Source organism: Cetorhinus maximus, chromosome 16 (assembly GCF_964194155.1).
Source record: "Cetorhinus maximus chromosome 16, sCetMax3.hap1.1, whole genome shotgun sequence".
Classification (NCBI taxonomy): Eukaryota; Metazoa; Chordata; class Chondrichthyes; order Lamniformes; family Cetorhinidae; genus Cetorhinus; species Cetorhinus maximus.
This window is the reverse complement of record NC_135894.1, coordinates 41,752,368-41,766,384: the sequence shown is the minus strand read 5'-3', so window position 1 is coordinate 41,766,384 and position 14,017 is coordinate 41,752,368. Positions and strand designations below refer to the sequence as shown.

General features: G+C 40.8%; 1 protein-coding gene across 9 annotated transcripts in view; it reads right to left on the bottom strand.

Moving 5' to 3' along the window:
- Positions 1–14,017, bottom strand: part of bcor (BCL6 corepressor) — a 283,987-nt gene that overhangs the window by 18,637 nt on the left and 251,333 nt on the right. For all 9 annotated transcript variants that reach the window (XM_078559753.1, XM_078559746.1, XM_078559744.1 and 6 more), the window contains one exon: positions 9,552–9,886. In XM_078559753.1, coding sequence (XP_078415879.1) covers positions 9,552–9,886 — 335 coding nt within the window. The remainder of the gene's footprint in view (positions 1–9,551; positions 9,887–14,017) is intronic.

Sequence of the window (14,017 nt, the reverse complement as noted above, 5' to 3'; positions counted from 1 at the left end):
GAGACAAATTGAATAGATGAGTCTGTAGGTGAAAAATCATTAAGGATGTTTTCAGCAGCAGATGGTCACATTAGTGGTGGAGGCAGGTGATGTGACAGTAGAGGTAAGCAGTCTTTGAGGTAAAAGAGAATGAAGTCAGGAGCTCAGTCCAGAGTCGAATAGGACAACAAGATTGGGATTGGAATAATTTTGGGAGACAGTGGCTGAAAAGGAGGATGGAATCAATGGTGTGCATAAAGTTTGTTGTGGGGTCAATCTCATAAAACAGAGGCAGTGGAGATGCTGGAGAGGTTGTAGCAAAATAGAGCTGTGTTTCATCAGTATACAATTGGAAGCTTGTCTGCAGATGATGTCCCCAAAACAGCATGTAGATGAGGAAGGTACAATGATAGATCCTACTTAAAACTAAGTCAGAATTATGAGTAGAAGAATGAATGGGAAACTCAGATGAAATATTTTCACATGAAAGATTATTAGAAGATCAACTGCCTTCCCACAAATGGCTATTGATGCTGAGAGTATTACATAATTTAAAAGGGAATTACAGAGGTACTTGAAAAGGAAGGGTTTAAAAGGACAATGAACTGGAATTAGAATAGATATTTCCAGTTTAAGAGGTAGCGCTGATATAGGAATGATGGGCCAATTACCCTCCTTAAGTGCTGTAATTTCTATAATGCTATGAATACTTAAGGGCCGATTTTATGAATGTGCACATAGCCTTGTGGATAGCAATGCATATTAGAAAATCAGGCTGTGCACTCCTCAATTTTCCATTCATAAATATGGGACATAAAATCATGGAGTGTGAACCTAGAAGAATAATTTTGTAAAATTTGCGGTTTAGAATTGTTCCATAAATTTTAATTATGGTGGCAGTATCAATTAAAATTAAATGCTCAGAAGTTCAAATAAGTTTGAAAAATCTCAAGGGCAGAGGTGGCTATCATAAAATGTATCTCCTAAAAAGGTTTTTCAAAATGTTGTGTGGCATGTCCCTTATAAATTAGCCACATGCGAGAAGTGACATAGAGCATACAATTGGACTTATAGCAAGTTCCCTTTTGCATTTGTCATGAAAAGCCGATTACAGCCACAAATTACTTATTACTTATTATGAATTGATTTTTTTAAGGAAGACATGTGTGTTTTTAAAGAAATACAAGTAAGGACACTGAGCAAAAGATAGCTGATGATGTAAAGTAACCACTTTCTGGAAATATTTCTATGTGGATTATACTGACAGACCTGTCCTGGGAGAACATGGAATGTCGCACCTGAAAAGGTGTCATTGCCCCCGTCAAGCAGAGACACTTAAATGGGAGATATGAAAGATACAAAAGACTGAACTTTAATTTTCAGTGGCTGCAGAGACAAAAGACTGATTACCACGTCTCAGCAGTCATCTAAAATCCATCTTCTGTTGATTCATATCTCAAAATGTGCAAAATGGTCAGAGATCAAGAAAACGGACTTTGGGCACAAGACATGCTTTATCTTTTCCCTGTCAGGAATACACAGGGACAATTGGTTAACACAAAGCTGGCTGCAGAGGTGTGTGTGCGCGCGTGTGTGCGTGTCACACACAGCAAGAAGACCACCAACTTGTCACCCCTGCAGCTGCAGGTGAAATCTCTCTCTGTTGCTGGAGGCAAGGCTCAGCAGAAGCCACAATCGAAAAGGAAATAGGACAGCTTCTTCAGCTATCCTGCAGAACCAAGTGTCTCCAAACCAACTGCGAAACTGCCAAAGTCAACTCTACTGGAATCATCCAACTTAATGGCTACAATGTTTTGCAATATATGCCCCACGGACAAGCCAAAGGCTGATTTGTATATCTTTTTTAGCTTTTATTTGGACGCTTAACTTCTCGTTTCTGATCTGTGTATGCATGTTGCATTTTTATTACTTTTCTCAGGTTTTTAGAATCTAATAAATGTACTCTTTCTTCAACTCAAGAAAGCCTGGTTAAATTGGCTCCTTCTAAAAAAAAATTCATTTGGACAGAGAAAGGATCCCTTTTAAATTAACTTTGTTGCAACCAACTGAGGGGGTTGAATAAAGAAGGGGAGCTTCTCATTCCTCCTACCTGGGAGCATAACAAAATTTGGGTCCCATTTGGGAAGTTAACAAATTTGGGGACGTCGCCCGGGGACCGGTAGTAACACATTCCAAAAACAGCCCTACAAACAGTGAATTTTTAACATTGATAACCTCTTGGTGGATGATCAGATGTATTAAATTTTAAAAATATATCTTTTAGAAATTGTTGGTGGGATATAATTTATGGATAAACTGTTGCTGGGATTATATTTTCCAGCTAGTTTATAGTAAATATTGGTTGCAGTCTATACGCTAGCTAATGAAAAAACAGCAGTTAGGTTTCTTTACATCAGCTGTGAACTGAGGTTTCTTTACATCAGCTGTGAACTGCAATCTGGAAGTGCTTAAGTGCTTGAAATAGCTAATAGCGAAGTTAACTAAAAAACTGCTTAAAACGTATTCATTATTGGATGAGAAAAGTTACTTTGATAGGCCAGGAACTGCAAACTCTTCTTCAAATACACCGGAAGATATAAAGTACGTGACATGATGGACTGATGGTCACCCTAACCAGAAATACTTGGCGGACCACAAATGGCAAGAGGTAACCTAAAGCAGGCAAAAACCACAGTCGTCACATGGCAACTACAGTCTTGAATGTGCCTGAATCACATGCAGAGCACTCAGTACACAGCACAGAGAGGTCTCATGTTTATAGATTTTAAATAGTTGTTTGGTAGTACAGAACTTGAGTATCGCTGAGAAAAGACATTTTGTCGAAGCTTTTTGTCTTGTACTTAGCAGGATAACCACAAGAATACCAATGTCAGGAGAAGCAACAACTTTATACTGTGTGAGAAGAGTGCGCTGATTGGTTGGCAAGTGGACTCTGGTTGGTAGATAGATTTCTGGCGAATTATCAGTGAAACCCTGGATTCAGTTGATATACTTGCTATTCTCAACAGGGAAATTTGGAAAAAATGTCATATATCTGAATCAAAACACAACCATTAAGGGGCAGCTTCATGCCAACTCAAGCTACCAACATTCATGCAGTATAACATAGGAAATGATGGGCAACTGATTGGAACACCATGAATTACTTTTTCATCTTTGGTCACAACAGGACCCCAATGTAAGATGACATTTGAAGAACTGAATATTAAAGTGTATCTCAAGGTGGCTGGGCAGTTATTTGGTAAATGTGGTTTAAGGAATGGATTACAAAAACAAAAAATTGCTGGAAAAACTTGGCAGACCTGACAGCATCTGTGGAGAGAAAGACAGAGTTAACGTTTAGAGTCCGTATGACTCATATCATATGGACTTGAAACATTAACTCTGTCTTTCTCTCCACAGATGCTGTCAGACCTGAGTTTTTCCAGCAATTTTTGTTTTTGTTTCAGATTTCCAGCATCCACAGTATTTTGCTTTTATCTTCAGAAATAGATTGCTGTGGAACTCCTCGGAAGGCATATGCATTAAATGTCTATTTTCCTTGCTGCATTGCTGGTACTGCTGCTAATTCCTCATTAGAGTTTCCATCCACCAAATCAATCATGCTTTGGCCATTCAGGTCTTCTAGATTCATGCTGAGGTCTTATTTTGTGGCAAAGTTATGGAGCAATTATTCTGGAAATCCAGGACATCATACTGTAAGGCTGTCTGGTCAATCTAGTCATGTGGAACATTACTTCGAGATACCAGTCGTATATCTGATAGTAATCCTGGGTTGGAGCATGAGCTTTGTTACATCTGAGTCCCATTTTGGTCCATAGTCAGTATATGGATGTCATAAGGCATGGCTGCATTGAGGAGCCTTGGTTTCCCAATTGCCATCATCCCACTTGCCATTACTCTGTAAAATGGATCATTGTGAAAGCTTCCAGGGAGCAGGCACTGACATACACGATTCTGCACTAGGATCCTTACATCTTCACAGTGTACACAAAATTCCCTTTTGGGTGATTGAGAGAGAAATCCAAATCATACAGTCACACAAAATAGCTGGTGCCATGCACACCCAAAGAAGCTGGCCTGAGATCTGCTTCAAAACAGGACTCACCCCTCATCTGCATACAACCAGTGAATAGTGGGCGTCCCAATACAGCTCACTGGCCAAGTCCATAGGAATTTTGGGCTGCCCACAGTTAGGTCCTGGGAGGGCAACCCTACCACGGCTCCGGCTTGCACTATTTTTATGGAGCCGGGGCTGAACTTCTGCTCCCACTGGTTTCAGAGAGATTCAACTATTAAAAAGTTTGTTCTGCCTTTTTCAATTTGGTCAGCTGCAGCAGACTCCTTTGAGCATGGAAGAACCAGAAAACTGGTTCATGCAGGTTCCACCAACTTGCTCTCCAACTTTGTGCTGCGGTCCTAAAATCAGTGGTAGGGCCCTGATTTGAGAATTCCAAGTGCCTAACACCTGTTTCAATTTGGCAGCCTGTGCATTTCTGGAGGGGTTCAGGTGTGAGAGATCACAATCTTTATAACCCAAAACCAGGCAAAGTGAAGTTAAATTCCAACCCCACTCCTCCATTGTGAGGGGTCTGGACAGAGTAGATAGGGAGAAGTGGTTCCTATTGGTGGAAGGATCAAGAACCAGAGGGCTCAGATTTAAGGCAATTTGCAAAAGAAGCAATGGCGACATGAGGAAAAACTTTTCCATGCAACGGGTGGTTAGAATCTGCAATGCACTGCCTGAGAGTCTGGTGGGGGCAGGTTCAATTAAGGCATTCAAAAGGGAATTAAATTATTATCTGAAAAGGAAAAAATTGAAGGGCTACAGGGAAAAGGCAGGGTAGTGACACCATGTGAATTGCTTCTTCAAAGGGCCAGCATCTGTGCTGTAACCATTCCACGAGGCACTAAATGACAATGTGAGTACAATTGATGACTCTCTAGGAAATTCAGCAGATCTGTTGTCCTCACATATTGCAGCCTTTGGTCAGTGATGAAGGGAATGAAGTGTAGGATAACACATCTGTAGCCTCCTTGATATAGCTGTGGACATTTGACTTCAACACTAGTCCGGAAAGAGCCTGGTACATATAAATTTGGGGCCATATTGTTACATAAAGAAGATGGCACAGCTGAATCAATACCTCCTTGCTCAGCTACAGCCTTCTTAAGCAAATCTCTAATGCCATGCTTGGTATAGGAGACTCCCTGTATTGTGATATTATTCCACGAAATTTTTTTGTTATTCATTCATGGGATGTGGGTGCCACTGGTTGGGCCAGCATTTATTGCCTATCTCTAATTGCCATTGATAAAGTGATGGTGAGCTGCCTTCTTGAACCATTACAGCCCATGTGATGTAGGTACACCCACAGTGCAGTTAGGGGGTTCCAGGAATTTGACCCAGTGACAGTGAAGGAACGGCGATATATTTCCAAGTCAGGATGGTGAGTGGCTGGAGGGGAACTTGCAGCTGGTGGTGTTCTCATGTGTCTGATGTCCTTGTCCTTCTAGATGGTAGCGATCATGGGTTTGGAAGGCGCTGTATAAGGAGCCTTGGTGAATTCCTGCAGTTCATCTTGTAGATGGTACGCACTGCTGCCCTACTGTGGTGGAGGGAGTGAATGTTTGTGAATTAGGTGCCAATCAAGCAGGCTGCTTTGTCCTGGATGGTGTCGTACTTCTTGAGTATTGTTGGAGCTGCACTCATCCAGGCAAGTGGAGAGTATTCCATCACACTCCTGACTTATGCCTTGTAGATGGTGGACAGGCTTTGGGGAGTCAGGAGGTGAGTTACTCGTTGCAGGATTCCTAGCCTCTGACCTGCGCTTGTAGTCATAGTATTTATATGGCTAGTCCAGTTCAGTTCCTGGTCAATGGTAACCCCCAGGATGTTGATAGTGGGGGATTCAGCAATGGTAATTCCATTGAATGTCAAGGGGCAATGATTAGATTCTGTCTTGTTGGAGATGGTCATTGCCTGGCACTTGTGTGGTGCGAAATGTTACTTGCCACTTGTCAGCCCAAGCCTTGATATTGTCCAGGTCTTGCTGCATTTGGACATCAACTGCTTCAGTGTGAATGGCACTTAACACATGACAGGCCTTTCAAGCACTTGCTGGCCCTCCTCTACCATGTTTAATGTTATGAGAATTGTGACTGTAATAACTATGAAGAAAGGAAGTGGAAAGAAAATCTGAATCTTGAAACAAAGATATCAGTTTTCTCCTAGCTGCCTCTCCGTTGACACCTGTTGGCAAGATCAATGCATTTATTAAAATGCATTCATTTAATAATATGGCTCAAGTCCTATCAAATAACTATTATTGCCTTAATTATTACACCACATGTTTTGAGCTCTTTAGTGCTCACACATGATATTCACGCTCTAGCGACACTGTTTGTGTCAAAAAACGCAAGACCTACACTGCATGCTTGACATTTCTGTCCTGTGTTGCTCAGTTGTTACTGACGTAATGTTTTATGTTGACTGCTGTTTCCAGGTTACAAGAAACAGAAATTTCTATTTAAAATCATACTATTTAAGTTTTAAATCAAGATTACTTTAGGTACTGAAAATAAAGGGCAAAAACTATGAGAAGTTTTCAAATGTTCTATTTTTCTTTCACATTAAAGGCTGGCCATACCTGATTTAAACCCTTAGTTAATAAAAAAACACATTTAACTACATGATGGAATTAAATACTCAGTAGAATCAGACACCTGACCCTTTGAAAAACTGTATATACAATTTGACTGTCCAACATAAATTGATCTCTAATTAATATTTCAGTAACTTGCATTGAAACTCTATTCATATTTCAGCTGCAAATTTGCACTGTGAATCACACTAACCAAGTGCAAAATATCCCAAGTTATTATGTTAGAAACTGGACTAAGCTGCAAGACAGAGAATTTTCCATTAAGCTGATAGAAACGGAGGTGTCTCGCCTATTTTTTTTTGTAGTAAAGCAAAACTCTGCATTTATTAGGTTAATAGATTAATAATGTCCAGCATAATATAGTAACTGAATCTGGGCAACTATTGCTGTTAATATGAGAGCTATGTTTAGTCCTGGTTACTGAAATAGTAGCGGATGTTACTTGTATAATTTGATTTATAAGCAGGTGAAAGAAATTGTGTAAGGTATGAAAATAGTATATTTACCTCTCCCACCACCCCCAACTCTCCACCCCCTCCACCATAACAAATTCTGTAAAATGTTATTTTTTTTATTCTGCAATGTTAAAAACAAACTATAAAAGGATAACGAGGGAGGAAGCCAGGTAGCAAAAGAGGTGGTGTTACTACCCACTACACAGAAAGACATATTCACAATATATCTGGGAAAATCTAATCCCATTTAGGGCACATCTCCAAATTATACTAAATTCTGCTGTATTGGAGTATTTCAAAAAAATTGCCCTCTCTTTCCTGAAAAAAAATTTAAAATTATTATATGTTATGCAGCCTATCCCTAACCAATTAGCCCTTTGGTAGCACATGGCAAAATCTCACACGACAGATAGTGGAAGTGGCGCATGCCTTGTAATTGGATCCACAGCAAGTTCTGTTCCACATTAACCAAACAAGTCCTACAGATGTGTGCACAGAATTGCTAACCAAGAAAATAAGGAACCAGGAAATTTATGCTAAAGTGTATAATTACCATTAATTGTTTCCATCCATGCGTAACTTCCACCGGATGTCAAATAAAATGATTTTAAAACGTATAACACAACAAACCTCTTTATCCAACTTTGAAAGTAATTGTGCATAATTAAAAAAATAGATGAAATAAAATTTAGTATTTTGATTTTTGAAACCTCAGGCCATCTTAATATCTGACAGGTGCATTTCAGTATGCACAATAGCATATTTTTTTCTTCATCTGACCATTGCCAACCCCACCCCCAAAGGGTATACTGATTCCATGACCATGAAAGTCCCCCTGGTGTGTCACCAGGTGGGTCATTGTTCAAGCTGAGTTCAATCCTATACTCACATGAATTGTACACACAAACTTTTCAGCAATGACCAATTTGGTGATTAAGAATGAAAACACTCTCTGGGCAGAAATATCCCCCCGTCAGGGGGATTGTGCGGGGGCAGGCGGGGCTGGGTGCAAATCTGACCGGCGCCCCTGATCGGGGCCGCGCCGCCATTTTACCTGGGCAGGCCAATTAAGACCCGCCCAGCGTGACTTGCGCCCTGAAGCGCTGAGAGCTCCCTGTGCGGGCAGGGGGTGATTCGCTGATTCGGGGCCTGCACTCTTCTGCGCATGCGTGCGAAAGAGCACAGAAATCTCCCTGAGGCACGGTGCTGCCTCAGGGTGATAAGTTTGGAATGTAAGTTTTTATTAAAGTCAGAAAAAAGTTAATTAAACATGTCCCCTCACGTGACAACTGGGGGACATGTTTATCAAATGTTTGAAAATTCTTTATTTAATTAATAAACCCTTCATGAAACCTCATCCTGCCTGTGCATGAGGTTTCATGAAAAATGTGAAGGCCGCCTGGGCGCTTCGCCTGCCCGCCAACCTTAAGGTTGGACGGGCAGCTCAGGTTATTGTTTTAATTGATATTTAAATGGCCTTAATAGGCCTTTGACAGTTTGGCGGGCACGTAACCAAGTCAGCTGTGCACCTGCTGAACTGAAAATCTAAATGACACCCCGCCCCTGATCGCCGACCTGAAAATTCTGCCCTCTGATTTCTTGCTCCCTAAATTGGGGGCATCAAGGTAGCACTCCTACTGTTGTCATGACTAAAACAGCTCAGCACATGTCAGTCTAAGGATTGAATCTGGGATTTTCCCATGAGTTCACTACTAATTTAGCAAAAGCTTTCAACCATTCCTCCACATGAGGATATGAGTTACATGAAAGTGCTACTTCTACATGAAAGCGAGTTAAAAAAGGTTTAAAGTCTACCTTAGAGCCACATGTTGGAGCCATTGGTACAAAGAAGGGGTTGTTTCATATTAATAAACTCACCACTGAGGTAATGAGCTGCCTTTCGTTGCAATTTGAGACAATAGAAAGATGGCTGCAGTTGTTTGAAGCTAGATGTTGGTAGTTATTGGATCTTTGAAAGATACTCAAGGAAAGGTCCAGTGTACTCACAGAGTGAAGTGGAAGTAATAAACAAATACTAAAAATGCTTTGTGACCTTTCTATGATGTGTAATAAGGCACCATATAAATACAAGTTTTTATTTTCAAACAGCCAATGCTTCCTCAGATGAAGGATCTTAAAAAAACTTTTGCATTTCTATCTTCTGTTTCGATGAAGGTCATCGACCTGAAATGTTAATGGTTTCTCTCCATAGATGCTGTCAGATCTACTGAGTATTTCCAGTGTTTTTTTTTGTTTGTATTTCAGATTTCTAACATCCCCAATATTTTCCTTTTGATTTTATGATTCTTGTTGTCTTATTGTGACCCTTATCTGTACCCAAGGGTGATGCAAATTTGTTACAGGTGCTATGCTCCATGCCCGTGCCTGCTACACATCATATTTCGAATGAAAATACAAATTAAGCTTATACCTTGTCTTCTGAGCTCTCAACATCAGTTGAATCATCTGCTGTCAGGGATGACCTCCTTCTATCCTGACGCATTAGGTGTTTTGTTTTACATTGGCGCTTTCCTGAAGGTTTTTCTCGTTCTGTGTTCGAATACTTTGGTGAAACTGGTGAATATAGATGGTCCTCTTCCTCTCCAGCACACAAGGCACCAAATTTGTGGCTTTCCTTGTTTCTCTGCCGTTTACTTGATGATCGTGACACTGGCGTGCTGGTTTTTTGCTGTACTTGCCAGTTGCTGCTTGTTGTGCCAGATGGAACTATTCTTTTCCTTGGGGATACTGGGGGTGTAGAAAAACCTAAAAAAAAAATTACATAATTTTTAATAAGAGGTTCTTGAAATTTAGACTTAACTAATGATTTTCATAATCTTAGGAACAGCTTGTTGGTACTGTCCTTTTATTTCATTTGAATATTGGCCACATTTTAAAATTTTTATATCATTCTATATGTGTGAGAACATTTGGTGGTCAGCTGCAGTATAAAGTGTTCCAGAATTAAGGGACATATCATATGGGTTTACTATAAGACACAAGTCCATAAATAAGAGAACAAGACTGATTTTTGCATCATCTCAGCACCCAGTTATAAGTAGGGCAGTGCAATGTATGCAAACGCCCAACCTAATCTGTTTTGAAACTGCCTATAATTTTGGATTCAGTGCATGAATATAGAATGGACAATCATCACAGAATCACAGTGCAGAAGAGGCCCTTCGGCCCATCGAGTCTGCATCAACATGTGAGAAACACCTGACCTATCTACCTAATGCCATTTACCAGCACTTGGCCCATAGCCTTGAATATTATGACATGCCAAGTACTCATCCAGGTACTTTTTAAAGGATGTGAGGCAACCCGCCTCCACCACCCTCCTAGGCAGTGCATTCCAGACCGTCACCACTGTCTGGGTAAAAACGGTTTTCCTCAAATCCCCCCAAAACCTCCTGCCTCTCATCTTGAGCTTATGTCCCCTTGTGACTGACCCTTCAACTAAGGGGAACAGCTGCTCCCTATCCACCCTGTCCATGCCCGTACATCTTGTACACTTCAATCAGGTCACCCCTCAGTCCTCTCTGCTCCAACGAAAACAACCCAAGCCTATCCAACCTCTCTTCATAACTTAAATGTTTCATCCCAGGCAACATCCTGGTGAATCTCCTCTGCACCCCCTCCAGTGCAATCACATCCTTCATATAATGTGGTGACCAGAACTGCACACAGTACTCCAGCTGTGGCCTCTCCAAGGTTCTATACAAATCCAACATGACCTCCCTACTTTGGTAATCTATGCCTCGATTGATAAAGGCAAGTGTCCCATATGCCTTTTTCACCACACAACTAACATGCCCCTCCGCCTTCAGAGATCTATGGACACACATGCCAAGGTCCCTTTGTTCCTCAGAACTTCCCAGTGCCATGCTGTTCATTGAATACTTCCTTGTCAAATTACTCTTTCCTAAGTGTATCACCTCAAACTTTTCAGGGTTAAATTCCATCTGCCACTTATCTGCCTATTTGACCATCCCGTCTATATCTTCCTGTAGCCCAAGACACTCAACCTCACTGTTAACCACCTGGCTAATCTTTGTGTCATCCGCAAAGTTACTAATCCTACCCCCGACATAGTCATCTATGTCGTTTATATAAATGACAAGTAATAGGGGACCCAGCACAGATCCGTGTGGTACGCCACTGGACACTGGCTTCCAGTCCCTAAAGCATCCTTCTGTCATCAACTCTGTCTCCTACAACTAAGCCAATTTTGAATCCACCTTATCAAATTACCCTGTATCCCACGTGCATTTGCCTTCTTTATAAGTCTCCCATGTGGGACCTTGTCAAAGGCTTTGCTGAAATCCATATAAACTACATCAACTGCACTACCCTCATCTACACACCTGGTCACCTCCTCAAAAAATTCAATCAAATTTGTTAGGCATGACCTCCCTCTGACAAAGCTATGCTGACTATCCCTGATGAAACCCTGCCTCTCCAAGTAGAGATATTCTCTCCTTCAGAATTTTCTCCAGTAGTTTCCCTACCACTGATGTGAGACTCACTGGCCTGTAGTTCCCTGGCTTATCTTTACAACCCTTCTTAATATTAACCAGGAAAGAGAACTTAATAAATGCCACTTTTGAAAAAGTGGAATAATTTTGAGTAAAAATGATATACACCCAAATGACAAAACAAGAAACTAGAAAAGAGGAAAAAGTATAAACTATTAAATAATACATTAGAAAATATAATGCCTCTGTCTTTAATTGAACTGATATTCAGTCCAAAACAGGCAAGTGGTTCTCTTTCTTTGTCTTACTCTTTCAGAAGTGAGTTAATGTAGTGCAGAAAGAGCGAAAGAGTGGAGATTGGTGTTGCTTTTTTTTAAAAAAATGAAAATTTTAAATAACTTTATTCTAAAACTTGCAAACACAGGTTAATGCACAAGTACTGCAGTCATGTGCTCAGGTTTTAAAACACATCCTCAGAAAATCAGTTCTGGTGTTTCAACTCAAACACAGTAACCATTTAATCCACATTGGACATACCAAATATGTTTAAATCTCTGGCCAAGTGGAGTTTCTTAGTTGATTTTACTTTGTACTTTTTAAAATTTTAAGTGCTTTAACATTTCAAAATTCCTTCTTTTGGACAGCTTCATATTTAATTCTATTCTCCAAGTTTCTCCATCATATCTGTTTTGACGATGCACTTCCAAGCTAGAGTTTCGATATGTCTTCCTTTTTCCTCAACTGAGGATTCTCCTCCACTGTGGTTGACATTTCCCATTTCCTGCGCTTCTGGCATCACACTTTCCCCTCTCTCCCAGAAGCAGGATAGGGTTCCCTTTGTCTTCACCTTCCACCCCACCAGCATCCACATCCGACAGATCATCACCGCCATTTCCTGGCGCTATGCAGCCACTAAACACATATTCCCCTTCCTTCCCCTCTCAACATTCTGATAAGATTGTTACCCCCGTGGTACCTGGGTCCACTTTACCATCACCCCCAACATCTGCTTCCCCTTCCCATGAATTAACAGGAGATGCATCACCTGCCTTTTCACCTCCTCCATTTCCACCGTCCAGGGTCCCAAACACTCATTCCAGGTGAAACTGATTTACTTGAACTTCTTTCAATTTAGCATACTGTATTTGCTGCTCACAATGCAATCTCCTCTGCACTGGTGAGACCAACACAGACTGGGTGACAGCTTTGCTGAACACCTTCATTTTGTCTGCAAGCATGATCCCGAATTTCCAGTTGAGTGTCATTTACTCCCACGTTGACCATTCTGTCCTTGGCCAATGAAATTCAACGGACGGTCGAGAAACAGCATCTTATCTTCTGATTAGGGACTTCACAACATTCCAGACTTAACACTGAGTTCAACAATTTCAGATCATGACCACTGCTCCCATTTTTTTCAGGCAGCACGTGCTGGTAATAGTTCTGCTGTTGTTATTTACAGTTCCTCTGCATCCATCTTTTATTTCTCTACTTGTCCCATTACCATCTCCTTTTGTCTTCCACCCTGTCACAGACCTTCATTCCTCCCTTCTCCCCTTTCCTGCCTCTGTGCTCATTTAAAAACTGCTATATCTCTACCTCTTTATAGTTCTGATGAAAGGTCACAGAACCGAAACGTTAACCCTGTTTCTCCCTTCACAGATGTGGCCAAACCCGCTGAGTATTTCCAGCATTTATTTCAGGTTTCAAGAATTGGCAGGATTTTTCCTTTGTCATTTTAGCTCTGCTCAACAATGTCAGGCCAAACATAACACTTTCAAGTATTCAATTATTGATTTTATTATATTATGGCCAATTTAGCCAGGCAGCCAACACCCCAAAATGAACATCCCAACCTTGAGCCTTAAATCAGCCTGACGCTATTATCTGTTTGCTTCAGGCAGGCTCATTCACCAGCATTTAGCTGAGATGCTTAGTTGGAGTAGCGTATCAAAATATTTTCTTCCCTTTCTTGAAGGGTGATAAATTGGCATCACCTGATTTCACACAATTTGAATAGCACCTCCTGTTAGCCACCTTGAAACAACACTGACAGTGGTTGTGGGTCTGCCCACAGGCTAGACAATCTTATCCTCAAAGCTGCAAGAGGATGCATAGTGGCAAATGGTCTGGAGAGAAATGAAAGAAGGGGACCATCAATAATTAGATTATTGCATGGAAGTGCTTAATAACTTTTTTGTTGAGAAATGGCCAGAATGAAATAAAATCAAAATTGAAGTCAATGCATTTCAATTTCTTTGACTGAAGTGCTTTAACATTTCAAAATTCCTTCTCCTGGGTAGCTTCATATTTAGTGAAAGACAAAGAGTGGGTACTGTTAGACGTTCCATTTTGCTCAGCAAATTATGTTAAGTATTTTCAGAATTAAACAAAAAAAAACAGACTTCTCCAGGTTCCA